At 39.9% G+C, this 22,054-nt stretch overlaps 1 protein-coding gene across 4 annotated transcripts in view; it reads left to right on the top strand.

The window, feature by feature from the left end:
* Window positions 1–22,054, top strand: part of SMARCAL1 (SWI/SNF related, matrix associated, actin dependent regulator of chromatin, subfamily a like 1) — a 34,873-nt gene extending 12,819 nt beyond the window's left edge. For 3 of the 4 annotated variants that reach the window (XM_019617107.2, XM_010713602.3, XM_010713601.3), the window contains exons 9-17: window positions 1,129–1,194; window positions 8,998–9,138; window positions 14,635–14,853; window positions 15,649–15,719; window positions 17,484–17,586; window positions 18,639–18,821; window positions 19,637–19,737; window positions 21,271–21,367; window positions 21,818–22,018. In XM_019617107.2, coding sequence (XP_019472652.1) covers window positions 1,129–1,194; window positions 8,998–9,138; window positions 14,635–14,853; window positions 15,649–15,719; window positions 17,484–17,586; window positions 18,639–18,821; window positions 19,637–19,737; window positions 21,271–21,367; window positions 21,818–22,018 — 1,182 coding nt within the window. Of the gene's footprint in view, window positions 1–1,128; window positions 1,195–8,997; window positions 9,139–14,634; window positions 14,854–15,648; window positions 15,720–17,483; window positions 17,587–18,638; window positions 18,822–19,636; window positions 19,738–21,270; window positions 21,368–21,817 lie in introns of all 4 variants that reach the window. The other variant, XM_010713600.2, reaches the window with a different exon arrangement.

Raw genomic sequence — 22,054 nt, 5'->3', positions numbered from 1 at the left:
ACCTTCTTGCAAGTGTTTCACATTCTCAGTGTGGTTTTCAGCAAACGGATCCACTGTCTCCATGATTATGACACTTGGAACATAATAGCTTTTTTTTTTTCTCAGCATCATGTGGGAATATGGGAGTAGATGAGGGCTTTGGAGATCAAACTGCTCATAAGGGAATTAACTTTATTTCCCTTGGTCCCCTTCCACACAAGGCATTCAGAGTGGAAGTACGGGTTCTTGCTTTGTGTGGGTTGCTGCTTTCTGTAAAGAGACTTGGGCTCTAGGGCTGCTGCTTTGGAATCCCCTGAGCTGCAGATGTTGTGTGTCTTTGTGTGTTCAGATTTGGACCCTGCATGTTTTTTACAGATTTAAGTAGTCCTACTGAATGCTGAACTTCCCTGCTTTTACATTCAATATGCTTTCACTGACTGGGGCTATTCATGTAGGTTATTTGTTAACTGGGAAGGAGAAGGCTGTACCCAAGAGACTGAGCAGTTGTACTAAGCATACATGGTTGCTTGCTCATCCACATGTGGAAAGATGAGAATGTACCCTTGGAGGGTGCCAATTACTTTTTGTGTCCAAGTCTGCCTTGCTACAGCAGAAGAAATATGGGCTGTTTGGGGGTGACATGTCAAGTAGGAGGCTATTTTCCACCTGGTGAGCCCTATCAGCAGAGCAGTTGGATCCTAATTAGATTTCTTTTTTTCCGTATTGTTTTCATTAACCTCTTTGTTTAAGGAAATAACAATGTATAGGCTTCCTGTGTTTGCTGCATTTTAAGGGCATCAGGGTGGAAATCTGGGGCAAACAAGCATCAGTGGTAGAATGAATATTCCTCCTTCTCCACCTGTCTTTGTCCACCTCTTTTTACTTGCCTGTAGTCATTTGCGATTTATGGCCTTAAGGTTTGATTTCTATTCCATTCAATTACAACCATGGGTTTGAATGTAGGAAGCCTGCTACTCCCCATGCTGTCTTCTAGTTGAGATTTTGACGTGACTATCCCAGTACTTGGAATATCCTCTGGGATGCAGGCTTGTAATATTAGATAGCTGAGAGCACTGAGAATTTGTTCTTTAGCCTGCAGTTGGACTGTGGATCAGAGCTGTCTTCATTTTCATGCTGGTTTTGTTTCAGGATGAATCTCATTACCTAAAGAACATAAAAACTGCGCGGTGCCGAGCTGCCATGCCTCTACTTAAGGTACGTACGCTGCATGCCAAACCTCCTGCAGCCAAGGCCAGACTCCCCAAGCAGTGTTACTGTCTGAGCCAGCAGCTGAATTCTTCTGCTGTGCTTGTGGAAGTCCAAGTAACTGTTGGTTAAGAGCAAAATTTGTCTCTGACTTAATCACTAATTTCCATACAACAAAAGAACTTCAGTACTGTATAATCAATGAATGTACAGATGTTATAATTGTGAAATATACCAGAGAGCGTGGCTAAGCAGTTATCTATCCAAAAGAGGATAGATAGAATGCTTACTCATATCCTGAGCTCGCTATGAAACTCCAGAGGAAGGATCTCTAGAAGAGGAGCTCCACTCCTTCCAACAGCACAGGAGAATTGCCTTCACCTGTGCTCCTGTGGCTGACTCACTGCTCGCCTCAGGTGATCAATCAGAGGTTCAGGCTGTGATTCAGCAGTTGCCACACAAGTACCTCCCTTGATCTAGTTGTATTATAGCCAGTGGTTTTATGGTGATGGGAAAGAGGGGATGTCAAAACTTACTGAATGTATTAGTGAAGAGCAGAAAGAATATAGTATTATCAGTGCAGCTTATTTAATGTAAATTGTCATACTCAGTTACTTCTTCGCTCTCAAATCACTGTGACATATCAAAATGACCTTAACTAGGTACCTTCCTTGGTTTCAGTTTTAACCTTTGCTCTGTTACTGCGAGCCTCCAATATACTTGTGTGATTGGGGTACAAGAGCACTTCTACTGGTTAAATATAAAGAACTAGTAGGAAATGGTGGGATGTGAGGTAAGCAAGGCAAGTGACTCACAGGAGGGAAGAAATATTGAACTGATATCAGGAGAAATGTGAGTTTTTATATCTGCTTGGGGTCCTGGGATCAAAGAGCTAAATTATCACTAGTAACCTTTCAGAGATTAAAGGCAGCAGTAGTTTCTAGACACTGCAAAGTCTGTTCATTAGAACAAGGCAAATGCAGTTTTTCTCAATAGCTATCAGAATTTGTATATAAAGAGAAGGATTGATCCATGATGGCTTTACAGTGGTCAACTTTTATATGCAGGATTTTTAATGGCAGGCAGAGGTGGTTGTCCTTAGTAACTTCGTCATTCTCCTTAAATTCTCTCTTGTCTTCTCTTGGCTTTCCAGATCACTTCTAGTGATTTTTAGTGACAGTCCTTGAGTATTTGGAAACTAAGCAGGAGATGTGATTTTATGAGCATTTTGAAGTAGACCCAAAGGGGGGGGGGGTGTACAACCACAAATGGCAGAAAATAACAATTTTTACCTCTTGGCAGAATGCTCAAAAATTGGTCTCCTTTCCTACTTATAGCTTTGTAAGGATCAGCTTGTCAGAATTATTTGCAGGCTATAAGATGTGAAAGATGGTAACTGTTATATAAAGGTTAATTGCCTGTATGAACTTAGTGAGAATTTATAGTTTTATGCTGTCACATAACTGGTCTTTAAAGCACTGAGATCTTGTGCTTTTGAAACTGAATTTTCAGTCAGGAGTTTCATATTTGCGTCATGCATTTTCTCATGTGTAAGAAGACAGGACCAGAACCTTTAGAGAACATTTTCTACTACATGTTCACGTAAACTGTGTTTTCTGACTGTAATTTTTGCAGTGAGTGTTGTCTGTAATAGCCACTCATTAGCCCTCCTTGCTTTCCAACATGTATTTTGCTCTAAATCTACTCCCTTTGGCAGCTTTGTCCTCAACTGCTAGTGAATGATCTGTTGCCTCCTACTGGCATAGCACATTGTGGCAATTTTTTATTTGAAAGACCGACCAAGATATGAGGAGATTTCATCACCTGAACACTGTATGTAAAAATTACATTGTCACCTGTATAGTAAATAGTAAATGGAGTAAAAATGGGAGTATTTTTTAGTATTTTATGCAATACTTCAAGATTATTGCATAAGATGAATGGATGAAGTTGCTGTTTATTGTTGCTAGAGATTTGAGTGCTGAAGATAATGTTCTTGCTTTTGCTTTCCTTGCATTTAAAAGGATTAGAGCAGTAGTGAGTCTTTTGGAAGAGACCAGAAAAAGCTCTTTCCATAGTCAAGAGCTCGATAGATACAGTGCTTGTGGCACATAAGTCCCTACCTTAAGGTCACAGTACAAAGCCTTGTCAGTGCTGTAGCCGGAGCCTGTGGAGCCAAGTCATGCCTAGAGTACTTCTTAAGCAATTCTTGTGTTTGGCATTATGTTGCTTTCAACTTCCTTAAATTGCTGTAGTTGTTTATATTTCCTATGAGGTTCCCAGTACCTTTAAGCCTGAAGGCTTAGCCTTGAACTGAACTTTGGGGACAGAGAAGAAAAAGAATGAAAAAAACACAAGAAATGTTATTGTTGGTCCTTACTTGCTACAAAGAATTGAATCCATAATGACACCAGACAGATGTAAATTAAAATATTTCTTAGCCTGAAATGTTTCTGTCCCTTCTGTTGGTGCTTAATGGATTCTTTTTATCTCGGTAGAATCTGCTTCTGTGACTCCTCTGTTTGAATGATAAGTGAAACACAAAAATTGTTGTGGAGGCTTAGGCAGAACTGCACAATAACCAGATTATACATCAGCACATTCATAATAAAGATACTTAGCTTGGATGTTAATTTTGAATCTGCCTTGTTGGACAGCCAGGCTGAATCTCTAGCATCTGAAATATTTAACCTATGATTACAGCATTTAAAGTCTTGTTTTAGTTTTAGTATCTGACCCTGATTGTTTTTCAAAATGGTATTTTTAACTACCAGTTGCAATTTGTCTTTCCCTGCTCTCTTGCATGTATTGGAGAGCAAGTGTGGTATAGAATTGTCAAGCAGAGCCATGTAATAAGCACGTGGCCTAAATCTGTTGGTTGGGGACTTCTTGGCATTTAAAAAAATTTTAAAAACGAAGCACCTATTTATTTATTTATTTATTTATTTATTTTTTAGTGTGTAGTACTTAGTATCTTTTATGACATACTTAGTTGTTTATCCTGACAGAGGTAATGTTTTGCTTGAGAGCAATGGGCAGTGTGACCAGAAGGACTTCTTAGTTTGCTTTTATAGTGGCTGGATGTATGCACTAACAATGCTTACTACCTTCTGAAGTACCTTAACAGATGTATGGGAATAAAGACACGATGTGCCCAGTTTATTTTTATTGGGCAAAACTTTGAGAGAGGAACTTGCCTTTGCAATATGATAGAATGAGCTGAAATAGTGACAGTAAAGTGTGTAGGCTGGATTTCTTACCCCCTTCACCTTCCTTGTGGATGTGCTTTGTTTTGGGTGTGCAGACTTGTATGTGGGGGAGAATGATTCACCTGCCCACAAGGACTCAGGTGACCAAGTCTGTATACAGCATGTGACCCTGCACAATTATGGAGGCAAATGGATTGAAAGCCATAGTGGAAAACTGTACTTTGATGTTTTGGCACGTGGCAAAAACGCTGCTTTCAAGCTTAGCTAACTTTCATGCTGGTCAGTCTGTGCAAGTAACTGTATGAGGTATGTCCCCTGCTTCAGCGTGTCTTGTAGCACTCAGGAGAGCTGGAAGTTCCTGTGTTCAAAGTGGTCCTTTTGTCCTGTTTCCATGTATATCAAAGTGACATAGCCTCATACTGTTGGGCTTTGCTTGAGTTACTGTTTTCAGGCTTTATTTGTCCCAGTCCCTTATTATCCCAGCCTGATTGTCCCAGATGGCTGCGGCAGTCAGTCATAGGAATTTGTCACCTTGCTGTTCTCTTTAGTTTCCTGGTTGGGATTGAGTTACTGTCCTGAGTGTATTGTTGATACCCTTTGTTCTCTTTACCTCTGTCCTGCATCTGCCTCCCAAGGTGTTACCTATTCTAGATACATTTTAGTTTTCTCCTTACAAGGTTAGACTGGCCTAGGAACATGAGTATTGAGGAAGTATACTACCAATAGCTATAAAACAACAAAGCCCCAAGGAAAGTAGAGGAAGAAGAAACAATGAAATCGAAGTTTTTCAGTGATCTGTAGAGGGATCTCTTGGGGACTTGGGAGAAAAGGATTCTACATCCTTCAACTAGCTGAAAAGCTATGTTGTCTTTGTTCTGTAATTGCGAAGCAAGGGAAACTGAGAAAGGTCCCAGTGGAATATGGATGAGTGTTTCTGGAGGCATGAAGTAAGTTTTCAGTGAAGAACTGAGTTAGAAACTGAGAAATACATAATAGTATTTAATCAAAGATTCTGGTGACATAAAATGGGCTTATTTTTGTTGTTTTCTCTATGGGCTTTTTTCCAGAACACTTGGGTAATATTACTCATGAAATTGTTCTTACTGAGCTGCTATGCAGGTAAATAACATAATGCACATCCTGATATGTACAAGGTTAAAGTTCTTTGTTTCTACTTAAGTCCAAATACACTGGGTAGCTGGAATCTGATGCTCTGCGTGCTTCTTTCAATAAAGTGATGCTTAAAAATAATAAAGGGAATTAGGTCAATGTTGAAGGTAGAAGGTAAGGAGGGAACAGAAAAATCTCTCTGTAGGAAATAAATAGCTGCTATCTTTAGGCATTACAAATTTATATGGATTGGATAAAGAAACCTTTACTCCTCACCTGCTGTGAGGAAGAATGTTGTATTGAAATCAGAGCAGCTGATTCTCCAGGTGGGGAGGTAATTTTGTTCAGTGGGAGCTGTTTGTCACAATTTGGGAAAAGTTCTCTGGGTGTCATTTAATAATAGAGAAAAGCATTTATATTTTTTGGAATGACCACATCATCTTACAAAATGCAGAACACTGACCCAAGTACAGAAATAGACTCCCCAAAACAGCTGCAACATTTTCCCTTTATCAAATCTTCTACTACATTTATTATCCCCATTACATTATGGCCACTCTCAGATTTCTAATTTCACAGGATAATGCGTTCTTAGCTAAGCAGTTCAAAATGACAAAGTAAGCAAAAACTGGGGACACAAGTAATTATATAGCCAGAATCAGCCAAACTTTTTTTTTTAAGTGTAAGTCTGTTAGCATATGGCAGAGCTCATGCTGTGAAATTCATTTACAATAGAGGCAGTCGTTGTATGTTAATGAGGCTCTTTGTGTGTTTAGTTTTGTGGCATAACACACCACACCACCCCCTAACTACTCCCCCTTCCAGTCAGTTGGATGCTGAGTTTGAAACTCCAAAGTGCCATCAGGCTTAATAAATTATTCAACTTTCAAAAGTAATTTTTGAAAATGTTACCACAGCTGCGGAAATCATTCTTGCTGGTGTCTTGTGTGTGCTGCAGTGCCACAATTGTTTTATGTTACTCAGGTCTACAGACTGGTCAAGTCATCATCTTCAAGATTTGCTTGAAGCAGTTTCACAGGAAAGTAGCTGTAAGAATTGTCTCAAGGACAGATGAGAGAGAGAGAGAGAGAGGAGGGAGTACTTCTGGTCAAGATTAGTCTTCATGCCTGCATGATAACTAGTAACTGAAGTTATTTGTTCTATTGGAGATGCATAGAAATTGAGGACAGTTCTGTTTTTTTGCTGAAGAGTCCACGTTTGTCACTGCGATCATATTTTCTGTGTTGTTATTCCATATTGTTCTTACATATCTTGGATGAAAAAGGGTGAACTCTCACTTCTTGACATTACAGAAGGTTTCTCGAGAAATGAGAGTAAGCAGTGATCAGCACAGACTTTTCTGCAGGATTTGCAGGAGCAAATCTTTATTGGCACGTGTTCAAAATGAGTTGCCACTAGTAAAAGATCTGTGAATCAAAGACATTTCTGTCACCCAGAATCTAAGTCTTCAGCACTTGAAACCTTGTCTGCCTAAGATTTTTTTTCTCCTCTCCCTTGGGCTCTTTCTATTACGGTTTTTAATACTGAAAGGGATTCTTGGATAATGAGTCAGACCACCTGTGTTCTACACCATTTTCTGAAATTAACTTCAACTTCTTCACAGCTGTTGCTTAAGTAATATGGGTTGTTTTTTTTTTTAAGTTGTTTGGTTTTTAGTTCTCCTGATTTTTAAAATGGTTAATTGTAGATGTGTCACAACACACTGTAAGTGCTTGCAGTGATTAGATATCTTTTCTCTTCAAAAATAAGATGCAAACAAAGAAGCAACAGCTGACATGGTTAGAATTCATGTGACATGTAGCTTCTGAATTCCCCCTTTTGATATTCATTCTGGGATTAGAGAAGGAGCAAAGAGACCAACCAAGTGTTGCAACTACCAGGGAATTAGCATTCCAGCCTTGTCTTGCGTAGCTCCTGAGGAGCACCATCCATGGAGGAAGAGCCTTGAGAGTGGTATAACTTTCAACACAGATGGTTTTATGTTGCATCTAGTGTGTTCCTGGTCTGTGTACACGTTGCTTGGAAATGTCCCAGCTGTGCTGTTCCCTCCCATTCATCGTGACCTTGATATGCTCTCTTCTGCAAGCATGTAGTCGTGTGACCTCCATGTTGTCTTCTTTCCCAGCACTGGCTGTCACCCTTCCCTCTTTTGAGTAGCGTAGGGATCTTTGTCTTGTGTGAACTTACACCTTTCCGATATGTCAAAAGGTTAGCTACCTCTTCTCACTTAGTGTGATAAATATCCTGCTTTTTTTAAGATTTGTGAGAATTGCATGGTCCTATTGGTCGTCACATTTCCTTCTGATCTGTTCAACAGAGGGGGAAGACAAGTTCCACCTTGGTTACAACCTGCATATAAATATCTGATAAAGTCCTGAAATTAATTTCCGTTAGCTGATCTATGAACTCTTTTTTTTTTCCCATCACATTTGGTTGGTGAGTTGATGAATCATCTTGAATAGATTTGGGTGACTGGTAGATCTCAGTGAAATGATAAAAGAATTTCATTTTCTTTTTCATTTAAATATGAATGAGCTGCTGGTACAGATGTCACTCAAGAATCTTTTTGTTATTTTAATGAACCTGCTTTAAACTATGCAGGAAATTACAAGGCATTTGTAATTTAACTACTATACGTGAATTTACAGCAGTAGAAATTCATTGCTCTCATCTAATAATAGAACTGGATAACACTGAATATAAGAGGATAGAAATGCATTTTGGAGGCTTTTATGTCTACGGTGTAATTATTTTTTTCCTAACTTTTTTTGAGCACCTACTTCAGATTACTGTGTGGGTTCTTTTTGTTTGTCTACCCCTCCCTCCTGTATCCAATAAAAAGCAGTTTTTTGGGTTTTTTTGCATACATCCAGCAAGCTGTGCTTAGACTCAGAATGACTGCTAGGTGGGCAACCTTCTTCTGGCAGCATCATCTTTCTCTCCTTCCTAGTTGAATTAAAAAGAAAATGCCCTAAAAACATGAAAAACTCTACTTCTCTAGATCCCTTCTGCTTTTGTGAGCAAGACAGTTTGTTCGTGGCTTGTTGTGGCAGGTTTATTGCAAGAGAATTTATTTTGGAGGTGAGATGTACCTGAGAGGAGTGTGTGTCATGCTCCTGTGACATCCTAATGCCAGATGAAATGTTGAGCCAGACATAAGGTATTAACGCGTCCTGTGCGTAAATGCCAATTCAGAAAGAACTGTCATAAAAATTGATGTCTCCTTCCAGCATGTGCATGATGAATAAGAAATGATACAGTTTGTCCTGCCTCCTAGAAGTTTTAAGCACTGTCCTTGGGAGCCTTTTGAAAGTGAAGGCCGAAAGCATCTTTGGAAAGTGAAACATTTCTCTATTTATGATGATAGGACAACGGCCCTGGGGCTTTCTATTGGGGCCAGGGATGGCCTCATTGCAGGTGTCATCTATGTTGTCAGCTGTATGATAAAGGATGTCCCATTTTGCTTTTCTAGGCTGCGAAGAGAGTGATCTTACTTTCGGGAACCCCTGCCATGTCACGGCCTGCAGAGCTCTACACACAGATTGCAGCTGTCCAGCCAGGTTTCTTTCCACAGTTCCACACCTTTGGGCTCCGCTACTGTGATGCAAAAAAGGTACTTCAGAGGGATGGTGGCGAAATGATGAAATTGGACTCTCCAAACAGCATTTTATTTTATTGGTTTTTTTTGTTTGTTTTGTTTTAATTGGAGTGTTTCTCTCTTGCCTTTCTTTCCCTTTCTGATATTACTTTTTGAGAAGGTTTTGCTCCGCAGTGGTATTTTGAAGGCTCTCAACCTTAGAAGCTGTAGGTAGTGCAAATAAAAAGTAGGCCTGAGATAGAGGCAGTGAAGCTTCTTATCAAATTCTGCTCTGGAAGAGCATGGAAATAAAAAGCTAAAAGCTGAAGTGGCTGTAGCTTGTGGGTTAAGAGATTGTTCTGACCAGAACTTGCTAAGAGTTCTAAGTGGATACAGTGTGGTCATTTTAAGCAGCTGCAGGATTGAGCTAATTGGTTAAAAAACAATTTATTGTCTGGTTCAGTGACCATTTTAACAACGTAAGGCTGCTTTTTAACATTTTACATTTTACACATTTTACACTTAACATACATTTTAACAATGTAATGCCTCCAAGTAAGATGAAATTTAATAAAAAAAAAGAAAACTTGCAGTCCATCTATTTATTCTATTTTCTGCCAATTTATGAAGTGGATGTTTTCCCCAACATACCCTGAAGACAAAGTAACCTCTCTTATCCCCGACAGCTGCTCTCAGTGGTTTTAGCAGAGTCCTGAGTGCAACCACTGCAAGAATTTGGCTTTGCAGCAAGTTAGTTCTTGCAACTATGATGGTGAGACTCTGACTTGATCTTGACATGCATGAAACTCAGCTGCCCTTGGCTTTGTAATCTCTCAGGCTGCGATGTGTGTTGGAACACACACTGCTATGAGCAGAGCTGTTGCTTCTGCCTGTTAACAGCAAGGTTCTGGAATCTTTTGTGTTGGTTGCATAGACTGAGTTCTCATTTGGAACAAGACCCTTCTAATCTGGTTTGCTCTCTAGCTCTTCCAGGACAGGCATGTAGCAGTTACACTGGCTTGGCAGTGTGAGAAAGGACACGTACTGCATAAAATTGCTCTCTCTGCTTTATTCTCAAATAAGCCATTCTTGTGCCTCAGCTTGTCTAAGACTGGGCAATACCTTAATCTCAGCAGAGTGTTGGAAATGCCAAATGACCACGTGTACACTCAGAAATGTTTGCAGCAGAATGAAAATCATCAGTGCATGCCATAAAAATAGTTGCATCTATTTGTAGGGCACTGATGCTGTACTTACTGATATTTTTTTTATTTTTTTTCTCTTTAGTGTAGCTAATGTATGCTAAGTTTGCATCAGAAAGATGCTGTCCCATCAGGAGTTGACAAGACCATTTTCCCTAGATGTGAATGTTCACTTCAGCTTTTGTAGCTAGCTTAGTGCTATTCTATGTTTGTCCAGATGTACAAGATAGATGTGAAGTTCACTGGCTTTGGACTGATAGTACTGTTATCATTGATTGAAGTAAGACCATTTAATGTGCAGAATCACAGATACAGAGCATGAGTTCTAGAAGATAACAGCATTAATGTTAGTAAAGCACTGCTTTCCTGGCAGATGACAGAAACTTCTTATTAGTTCATCCATCGTAGGAGTTGTATGGATGAAGAGCTCAGCGGGAGGGAGAGGGCAGCTATTCTGCTGAGTTACGTTATCTTAGCTGAGAGATTCCTGTCTGAACGGTGTCCAGCATGCTTTCTAGAGGGAAATGAAGAGATGCAGTTTAATCTTATTGGCTTTCTGCAGTAAAAAGGAAGGTTAGATTGTGAGTCTAAATAAGTCTGGAGTTTCATAAACCCTTTGAGGGCAAAGTTCTGCATGACTTGCTGTTACTTCAATTACAAGGCATATGGACCTCAGGTAAGATGTGTAATTGGATAAAAGAAATAAAATTGTTCTGCACAGTTCAGGTTGCAGCAATGTATTCTGTATAAATGAGTTTTCAGCCCACAGTGAAACTCAGTGTGTGGGTCACAGTCCGTATCAGTTCCTCTTCAAAGCCTCTGTAGGGTCTGTAGTACAATTTCATTTCCATTTGACCCATCTCTACTAGACAGTTGAACATTACTGGTCTTCTCGGTGCTCTCCTGGGATGTTTTGCTACAGTCAGTGTCAATAAATTATAGAGTGAACCTAGGAAGAATTTGCTTATTTAGAGCAGAAGTGGAGCTGCTGAAAATGAAGGGATGTGGATAGTAGCCAAGTTAAAAATAGGACTACTGCATATTGAGTTGCCTTAGATCCTCTCAGCTATGAGTAAACTGAAAGGTGCTTTGGTGATTGTAGTGCGTCCCTCACATTTATTTTTGCAGTTCTAACATGAGATCATGTTGAGTTGCAGCCTCTTCAAAGAACTGTTGTGGTACTTTTGCAGTCATTATTCAAATAGGTGCTTCTTTTTGTCCTGAAAGTGGCTGCACTATAAGGGGGGATGGAATGGAATTGCACAGAACCAGAGAGGTTTTGCAAAGCTGTTGGAGATCTGTCAGAATGAAAGGTGCTGTGTAAAAATGTTTTGGTGTTAGTAATAAATCTGATTAAGGAAAAACTGACAAACCTGTGTACCATCCAATTTTAAACTAAAAACCTGACAACATTCCATTTGAAGAGAATAGATTACTTAACAGAAAATTGCAGGTATCTGGCAGATGTGATTAGGAAAGATATAGAAGTTTGTCATTTTGTAATTCAGTCTCCCAGCATCAATACTCTCAAAAATGTAGTAAGTGAAATGTCACCTGTATATTTACAAAACAGCACAGGTCTGTTTCCTGTAATACGTGCTGCAAATTCATTTTTCCAACTCGGTGATGTTGGCCAATATTAAATAATTTCTAACTGAGCACATGCTCTGAATTTGTTAGTTTGGCAGCTTCTGCTAACACTGTATTAAGTTTACTGACTCATGTAAAATGCTGTAACACTTTAAGAAAATCACAGATGCATTTGTTCTGGAATGTTATGGATCAAAGCCAGATGTGTATTTTGGCAAAATAAATATCCCTCTTTTTTTTCCTCCTCTCTTTTTTTTCATAGTAATATACAATAAAACTTATTTTAATAGTTCCAAGAATAATTATCTATCATGAACTAGTTACAACACAAAACTAGTATGCTTTCTTGTTTGCAGGTTGTTCCAGCAACACAATCACCATAACAGAAAGACAGTTATCTGAAAATTCCATTCTGCCAGTGTGTACTTCTTAACATGACAGTAGATATTGTATTGGCTCTGTTTCTGCCTTGTTCTTCCAGTCATGATGATGTTAGTTTTCTGAAATGAATTGTACTATGTGAATCTAAAATATATATATCATTTGTCCGTGATGGCAATGAAAAGTGGAAGGTGTGCTGTGTGAATAGAATGTGGCAGCCTGTGTAGAGCGTTCAGGCTGTGTGGAAGGTCTTGTTCAGCTGCTCACTCAGCACTGATCCCTGCTCATTCACTGTCAGAGCACTGAGCAGTGTGACCAAGCTGGATGCAGCACAGGTCCTTCTTCACATCTATTCTGCTGAGTCAGAATTCTTAAGCAGTGCAGAAGGAGGGCACAGAGACTTGGGGCTGAGCACTGTTAGCTGTACTGCAGCATGTCTAAAGCTAATGAACCTAGCTAGACTTGAGCCAGCTTTCCAGGATCCCAAGGGACTTGCATTGCACCCCTGGTTTCAGGGAAGCAGAGCATTAATACCCATGGTGGCTTTTGGAGGCTTGGCTTAGATCCAAGTGGGTTTATTACCTTTAGCTATATACCACTGGGCTGTTTTAAGAGCCAGAAATCTTTACAGGACTTAGTCTGGTTCTGTATGTATGGTTTGAATTATTTCTAGCTTTAATGAACCTATTACAGATAATCAGAAAGTACCATAATTAAATAGGAATACATTAAGTCAAATGAGTTTTAATGGTGGCTACAGGTGCCAGAATCTGTAGTTAGTTAATGGTTCTCATCACTGCAATATGGCAATAGAATTACAGGTTGTCCTGTTATGTCCCAACCTGAAATAAGAATACTTGCTTTAATATATGAAAAAGGTCTTAATTGCCTGTGACTTGTTTGATTCCTCCCCTTTCTGTCTCATAACCTGTTCTTGTCCCTCTTCCATCAACGCACCATTCGTTAATACAGTAAGTGATGTGGTTAACCTCATGTCTAATATTGTTACTTTTGTCTCCTCTGTTCTACAAGAAGATAGAAGGTGCAGTGAGTGCTGCAGAGCTTTTTACTATTTTATTCAAATACTGCTTTGCAGCAGATTTCTCTTGGGGAAGGCAAATAAAGGGAATATGGATTTTTTTCAAGTTAAATCTATTTTAGCAGTTAAAGTGATACAATGAGAATAGAGCAGCAGACCAAAGGGGTTGGTGCTGAGGTACCTCATGTCTCTTACAGGCAGTTCAGGATATATACATACATAAGGGTTGCTTTGAATTGTTGGAGGATCAGAGCTTGTATTTGTGGTGGATTTTGGTGACACTGTCAGCAAGACTTGAAATTGGAGCCGAGGAAGATCCTCTTTGCCAGCGTTTGTTTTTCAGATTACTGTAGCTTTATTTCATATATATATATTTGTGAAACTTGGCAAAGAAACAAAAAAAGATCTCTTTATCCTTTACATCATTATGAAAACCTTATTGGTTTCCTGTCTGAATACAAGTTGTTGAAAGATGCTTCATTTGGAAACTGTAATGGTTGGCATCTTAGCATCCCCAGAGAACAAATGAGTGGCTGCAGGGTTACTGGTAGGAGAAAGTATGAGCTAAAAATGAATTGAACAGGTAGATGATGTCTGTGTGTAGGGTGCTGGAGGATAGGGCAGGTTCAGAGGCTAGTGCTTAAAAGTGGATTAAATGAAGAATTTATCTAGAGGAACTTTGAAGTGATAACGCTTTGAAAAGACAATACTTTGAGTGATGTATTTTGGACCAAAGTTTATTCATGGTATGCTCAAGTCTGAGCCAAAAACAGTAATGGCAGAGCCAAGAGACAGGTCATGGTGGAAAGCAGGCAGTTTTTACTTAGCATTTACTAGGTTAGTAAACTAGATAAGTTTAATGTCTCTGTGAAGGTATTTGGTTAAGGATGCTTGTGATTATGCTGCTGGAGAAGTTTGTCTTTCTCCCTGCTTAGAGCTGATGTAAATTCATATACACAGAACTGCACTGAGTTTTGTAGGCCTGCCTAAAGCTACAAGAGTAGAAATACCCAGTAGGGTGAGGGTAAATACCAAGGCACGTGAGAAGGATCCCTATCTTTTTCCATAATCCTATTTCCTGTACCTTCCTGAATACTTGTAGATAGAAGAAAAGGAACTTGATGAGTAACCTTCTCTTGGATTAGTTTGTATCTTTCTGTCATACCGCCATATTTCCCACATCTCTTTTCCTAGTAATCATTAAGTTCTTAGCTCCAGGGAAACTGGATAAAGCTTATTCCACTGCTGGATCACCTGCAGAACAGAAGCATCAGTCTCTCTTGTAAGTGTGACACTGATAATTGCTTTGATCTTTCCCAGATGCCGTGGGGTTGGGACTACTCTGGATCATCCAACTTAGTTGAACTGAAAATTTTGCTGGAAGAGTCCATCATGATCCGACGTCTTAAATCAGATGTGCTATCCCAGCTTCCAGCAAAGCAACGCAAAATGGTTGTGGTAGCTCCTGAAGGCATTAATGCAAAGACCAAAGCTATGTTGGCAGCTGAAGCTAAGAAAATGGCCAAAGGATATGAAAGTGTAAGTCAGAACTGATTTTTGTGATGAGCCGTTGGTATTTCAGGTGCCTTTATTTTTCAGATTAGAACTCTTGTTTGGTTAAATTGAATTAAAAATCAGTGAAAAATCTGTCCTGTGCTCCAATGAAAGTTAGAGCTGCATCCCATGTGAAAGCACAGTGAAAGGCCACAGTTGGAAAGTATTGTACACCACAAAACAGATTTTTTTTTTCCCTTTAAAGAGGTATACTTTATCCTTTCTGTGTCAAATACTATTTCTTCTCTCGTTCTTCTTGTTAGTCCTTTCTAATTATCGTTTGTATCTCTTTTGCCTCTGCCTATTCTTCTGTCTTGCCATGTAATCCCATTCAGACTATAAACACAGCCTTACTGAAGATGAGTTGTAGAACACAGAAGTAGCCAAAAAAGTGAAGACTGTGTTTTTGGAATTTTTTTTTTCTACTTTGGCAAGCAAATAAGTTTCCAACACAGTTCTGTAATAACCTGGGACTTGTTCTTTGTCATTTTAGTTGGGAAGTGCTTTAGCAGCTAAAACTGCATTTGTGATATGCTTGTCATGCAACTTGTAGGAGTTGAGTAGGAGGTAGGTAGGGAGGTGTCAGAAAAATGAGTTTGGCTATGTGCTGTGCCCAGAGGTGAGTAGACTCCCCCATCCAATCTCCTTTTGGTTTGTGTTAATAGGTTCATTTTTTTCTAGCGAAGTGTATACAAGCTACAGCAGCCAACCTAAATCTGTAAGCAAGAAGGGACAGAAGGCATTACTGGGACTCAAATTTGTTTTTCTTTCTCTTTGCAGAAGCAACAGGAGAAGGAAGCTCTTCTCCTCTTCTACAACAGAACAGCAGAAGCTAAAATCCACTCAGTTATGTAAGCTGCATGTCACTACTTCATTCTCGCCTACTAAAATGTGTTTTTCTGCTGAGAACGGGAAAATGGTGCCTTAGAGATAACAGTGTGGGGACATGAAGAATAGCCTCAAGCCAGCTTAAAAAAATTGATTTTAATTACAATGCACTAAAGGTTTCCTTCTCTTGGCATTCCTAGGATTAACAAGTTTTCTGATTTCATTCCAGATAAGGATCTAAACTGTGTCATTTGAACCACTGAAAATTATTTGATGTCTGGGACTTGGGTTAGACTCCCTGCTCCAGTCCCTGTTTCAGTTTATGGGGAGGTGAAGCAATGAAACTAAAAGTATCAACAGAATTTGAGAACTCAAATACCGCAGTAGTACTGCAGCAGGAGCCCTGACTCAGAAAGCTTATGAGATGAGATGAGCTTTAGTTATACCATTCTGCAAGGATGTCACAGCCCCTACTGAAGTTCTTGGCTCTTCCACAGAGCTCATGTTGGACCTCAGTAGCAAATATTTTTTCTTACAGATAACCTAGATGTCCTTCAGTGCCTTGTAAAGCCTTTCCATCCTTATTCTTTCTTCTGGGACTGCAGAGGAGTTGCTGTAGTTCATTTAGACTTTTTAATTAGTGTGCTGGTAACATGAAAACAGCTTACTTTTTCTCAGCCCTTTGAATGTAAGGACCAGCTGAAGTGCACTGTGTGATTCCACAATCTCAGACCTTACTGCAAAATCTGCCTGTTTGGCACAGAACTGCACTTCAGAGTCCCAGCTCTTGTAGAGCAGGACTTCTTCTTTTTGTGTTACTGAACAGTTAGTAGAGTTTCTTCCTTTTATATTCAGTTGCAAATTTGAACTGAATAAACCATGTTGTGCTGTTTACCTGACACTGCAAATACTAAGACAAATACTAAGAGGTATAGCAGCTTGTCCACTTCCTTTTCTGATGTTTAGTAGCAGTTAAAGTATTACTTCATGTAAGATGCTAATGTACAGTTCCATCTATCTAATGGTACTGTCCTATGATCACTGCCTTTCTGCATCTTACTCCTGATGACAGTGTTGTCCATGGCTGCTCTGCAATCATTGAAAAAACAGCCATTTTGTAACTGGATAAATGGGGATTCACTTTGATATTTGTTTTGTTTAAAATCCAGCAGATTTTAAGCAAATCCAGATTTCTTTCTTAAATGATATTATCATATAATTGGGACCTGAACATCATGGAAATCAGTGAGCTGTCTGAAAAATGTTGATCCATCTTAATACGTTGCTGGAAATCTTGTTTGGTGTTTTCTGCCAGTTGCTGCTGATCTAAGCTGTGTTGTTGTTTAGCAAAGAACTTGACGTTCTTGGTCTAGAACAGCTATTTGCTATTCTATAGGAGACAGGGAATTTTGATTATCTGTGATTGAGCACAAGTCAGAAATACAGAAGGACAAATGGATTGTCAAAAAGCATAGGTACTTTCCATTTGATTGGTCTGGGATGCCGTAAGTCAAGTAGGATATATTAAATTGATTCTCAATGATAAACAAGCATAGATGTGGGCAGCTGTCCAGCTGATGTGAAGAAAATGAATGGATTTTTTTCTTCAATCTGTAGGAGACTTGTCTTGTTATTTGCATTTTGCAGCAACAATTTATGCTAACTTAGTTTCTAGTTTCTGTTGGGTAAAAAGTTGATTTGAAATTTGTTTTGAGCAATGCCTGTATTCTGTCAGCAGATAATTCAGAACTTGTGGTGTTTTCTTTTTCTCCTCCTCTTTAATATAGAGAATACATCTTGGAGTTACTAGAAAGTGGGAAAGATAAATTCCTGGTGTTTGCTCATCATAAAGTAGTGCTGGATGCAATAGTTGAAGAGCTGGAGAAGAAAGTAAGTAATGCCTGAAATTTCCCAATTTTATCACTGTTGCAGCTTCAAAGCCGTTTAAGAGCTCCCCAGAGTTAGGGCTAGTCATCTATTTTATGAAAGATATGGACAGAGATCATTTGTACTTGCTGTGCGTCTGAGCATGCCCTTCTCCAAGGGAGCTGAGCTGAGCATCATGAGATGCACTCTGAATTAGCTGAGTGGCTTTTGTTGTTTTTTTGCTGACCTTCATCATCTGCCCTGGAGCTAGGAAACTTCTGGAGTAGAATTAACCTGTGTGGCCATTTCTGCTTTTTCCTCCAAGCTTTCCTCAGAGAGGGAAAAGGTAACAACCCAAGCCCAGCTATGGCTGCCTTCCTTTCTACTATAGTACTCCTATGGTATAGAACCCTTGTACCTGGGCAGTAATTTCTCTTACTTCAAAAATGCTGGCACTAATCACTCATGAGAGATTTCTATGGGCGTTCCTAAAGAGTTCTTGGTCACGTTGGGGCAGTGTGAATGATGATTTAATATTCTTAGCTTTAAAATATAGTGGCAGCCGTGACTTTGCCTTTGTGGCAGCATTCTCCATCAGAGCAAGGAGGCTGAACCCTGAAGTAATAGCCCCTGTATCATCCAAGTATAAACTTGGATGTCTCACCTAATGCTATGAGGATCTCATCTCCTCCTTTTGTAAGCAGAGGAAGACTTAAGGAGGTTGGCAAGGTTGTAGCTGTTTGTAGCACATACGTGCATATAGCATTCATCTTTTTGTTAAGCCATTTCCCTTTCTGCTGTACTTGAGTTGCCAGTTGGGTTGATGTTCTTCCTGTTGCTCAGGGCTGATAGGGGAGTAATGGACACAGAAGCAAGACAGGCATTGTTAGCAGAGGAGAAGTATGTTGTATGTTGAGCTACAGTGCCTAAAAATTTGAGAGAACTTTTTAAAAGACAGTAGTTGCAATTCTTACTTTCCTGGTTCTGGTATGGGGAAGGGAAATAGAATCCATTAAAATGTGGAAGATGAATGCAGGAAAGACTGCTAAGTAGGATCTTTCTCTGCCTTTTCTCAGCATTTCGACTACATCCGCATTGATGGCTCTACACCGTCAGCTGAACGGCAGTCTTTGTGCCAGAAGTTCCAGTTATCAGAGAAACAGGCTGTGGCCGTTCTGTCCCTCACTGCTGCAAACATGGGCCTGACACTGTCTGCTGCGGACCTGGTGGTGTTTGCAGAGCTCTTCTGGAATCCAGGGGTACAAATCCTGGAGGGGATGGGTGCTGGATGCTGCCTGGAGAGCTCTTGGGAGGAGATGTGAGGGCAGGAAACTTTCTCTAAGGTTTTTCTGTTATCTCTCAGGCGGCTATTTGTTCAAGCACCTTGGGCTTGAACCATTGTGGCTGGTTAAACTGTTTGCTGGCTGGAGAACGTAGCATGAAAGGGAAACACGCTGCTGTTTCTTGACAGCTCTCAACAGCTCCCTCAGCTCAGCCAAGATCTGAATAGTCCATCATCAGTGCTGACTCCGCACTTCGCTTTGAAAATGGAGGGAATGTAGGTTTTCCTGGTTTGTTTATCCAGTTCCCTTAATCTCAGCCACATTTGTACAGCTTTTCATCTGGCAGCAAACACCTAGGAACAAGGGCTCTGTATTTCAAGTATCATCTCAGTATGTATTACCAGTGTATTTGACAGAGAGTGAATGCAGGCTGTGGACAGCACAAGTTGCACCCCATACCGTATGCAGTTCAAGCATCTCTCTCCATTATTGTATATTCAGTCTTATGGGAGTGAGTCCTACATCCCTCAGCCACAGATTACTGAAATTCAGTAGGAGGAGAGGATTTAGGGCATCTTTTGAAAAATGCTTGTTGTCTTTTAGTCAACCTGATGCAGTAGCAAAAGTAGACTTTCGTCTCAGTCTGTGTTGAAGGACGCAGAAGTTAATGGGATCCAGATAAGAAGTAGTCACAGAGCACAAGGAAAGAGATCTCCCTGTTCTCTGGTGTTTGTTATTCCTTAGATGTTGGAGCTTTCAATTGATTTTCTTTGTAATGTTTTTACATAAAGGTTTTGATCCAAGCAGAAGATCGGGCGCATCGAATTGGACAGACCAGCTCTGTTAATGTACACTACTTGGTGGCTAGAGGCACAGCAGACGACTTCTTATGGTAGGAAGTGGAGAGTGTCTCTTTGATTGTCCTGCTACCTAATTTCAGTGCATCATATGTGACACAGAAGTTGTTTAATACTAGTGTTGATCTCCACAGTCTGCAAGGAGAGAAACAGCAATTGCTAGCCAGGGCTACATTGAAATGGAGACAGCACAGTGTCACAGTGGATACAACTAAGTGGGTGATACACAGGAGGAATACAAGTAGTTATCTGGCAAAGAAGGGGCTGCTGAGGAAAAAATCTGGGAAGGGTGATGCATCTAAAACCTTCACAGCTTCCAAGACAAGAAAGTTTCTCACATACAGTGCAGAGGGTTCTGATGCAGGGGTACTGTAAAGTGTTCAGTACGTTCCAGTGAACCCACCAGGTACTGGAGATTGGATGTGAGTCAGTTGTGAGTCTTGTGGATCAAGTCTGAGGAGCAGTCTGGCTGGTTTGGGAGCACTTGGACAGGAGTGTGTAGAGGATGACTGCATTGTTGCTTTTATCTTGCTCTTCAGTAAGCCCTTTGATAGAGATTAAAGAAATGCTACTGATCCATCTCTATGTAAATGGGGTCTGAGCTGTCACTGCAGCACTTGGGGCTAGGGAATGTGACATCCTGGGGTAGTGGAGAATCTGAGGAATCCTTTCTGCTGCAAGGGAACTGACCTGCAAATGACCAAAATAAATTATCCACCAGCTGGTTCATTTTAAGTCCAAAATTACTTCTTTATTGCCTCATTTAAAGGAACAAGTGGGGTAAATGAACTTGTCCAGTTTCTAGAATATCATGATGGCAAATAATTATAACCCTACAATGCAGGGATCTGGAAACTGATGCATCGCCCACGTTTCACAGAAATATAATGACAGTAATTCTGTCTGTATTGTGAAATGCTGTTTATGTAGTCATTAATGCTTAGCTGGAAGGAAATGCGGCTCTTCAAAGACGGATATTGTCATCATTTTTAAAGGCAAGAAAAAGAACAAAAAGACAAGGATATTTGGTGTTCATTGTGGAGATGCTGCTGGAACTTCACTAGACATTTTGACCCAGCAATGGATTCTTACTTCTGCAGTACAATAGGAGATACCCCAGAAATGCTTATCTGGCTGTTGACAGGCATTACACTGCTGCTTGCCTTGGAGACTCAACGCATAGGCTATTCAGGTTCCCTTTAACTGCATCTTCTTATTCTGACTTCATACCATCAGTGTCACCACAGCCAACTACTTTCCCTCCTGAATGTGCAACTCCTCCAAGTATTAATAGCCTGAAATCACATTTTCTTATATGTTACTTATTTAAATTGGACTGATACTTTCATGGGTTAATTGATATCTCAAAGCAGTGTACAACCATCATAAGCAAAAGAACACAGATTAAGAAGCTAACAAGCTTTGGTAGAAGAGCCATCTTTACATTCCTGCTACATTTCTTTTTTTTCTATCTACACATTGTAAATGACTGAACATCCTTCTCATTTGGCCACAGAATCTTGCATGTTATTTTCTTCCTTCCAGTAATTACTGTTTATCTCTTCTAGGCCAATGATTCAAGAGAAAATAAAAGTGCTGGGAGAAGCGGGACTTTCAGAAACCAATTTCTCCAATACAGCTGAATCTACTAATTACTATCCTAAGGTAACTGACCTGAAAAAATGTTGATGGTCCCCAGGAGAGACTGAATGGATTTTGGCTTGTGTACATCTAGATTGGCATGTAATTGGTAGGCTGACCTTACACCTTTTCTGCCTTCAGTATCACGGAACAGAATGTCCAACTCCTATCGAATCAGTGGCTTTATTTACTTTTCACAGAGTCCGTATCCTTTCTTTTCTTCTCATTAAAGACATAACAGTATTTTGAATATTTACCTTTTGTTGACAGAAAGTAATGACATACGACCTCGTGTAGAGTTCAGATTCAGATAGATCTTGAATCACCCAAGTAAAGCCAATCCCTTTTGGGCTTGAATTCTGTATTGGGTAGCAAAGCTCAGAAGGAGCTAGAAATGTGAGATTACACTTTGGTTGTTTCTCACTTTTTTATATGACAATGCATATACATCTTCTATCTGTTCTAATTTCTCAGCCGGATCCAAAGCAGAAGACCATTTACGACCTTTTCCAGAGGACCTTCTCTGACAGCAAAGATGATACTGATGTTGCACTTTTAGAAGCAGCTGATGCTTGTTGTGAGTTTGACTCTGACAGTGCCTTTCAAGACATAGAAGAGAGGTGTTCAGTGAGTTCCCCCAAAAAGCGGCGTACCGAGGAGTTTATTAAAGAGTAACAAAGCAAAAGTGGCTAACGTATATTTTTAACTTAA

The sequence above is a fragment of the Meleagris gallopavo genome, chromosome 7 (assembly GCF_000146605.3).
Source record: "Meleagris gallopavo isolate NT-WF06-2002-E0010 breed Aviagen turkey brand Nicholas breeding stock chromosome 7, Turkey_5.1, whole genome shotgun sequence".
Lineage (NCBI taxonomy): Eukaryota > Metazoa > Chordata > Aves > Galliformes > Phasianidae > Meleagris > Meleagris gallopavo.
The sequence above is the reverse complement of the archived record's forward strand: the minus strand, read 5'-3'. Positions and strand labels throughout refer to the sequence as shown.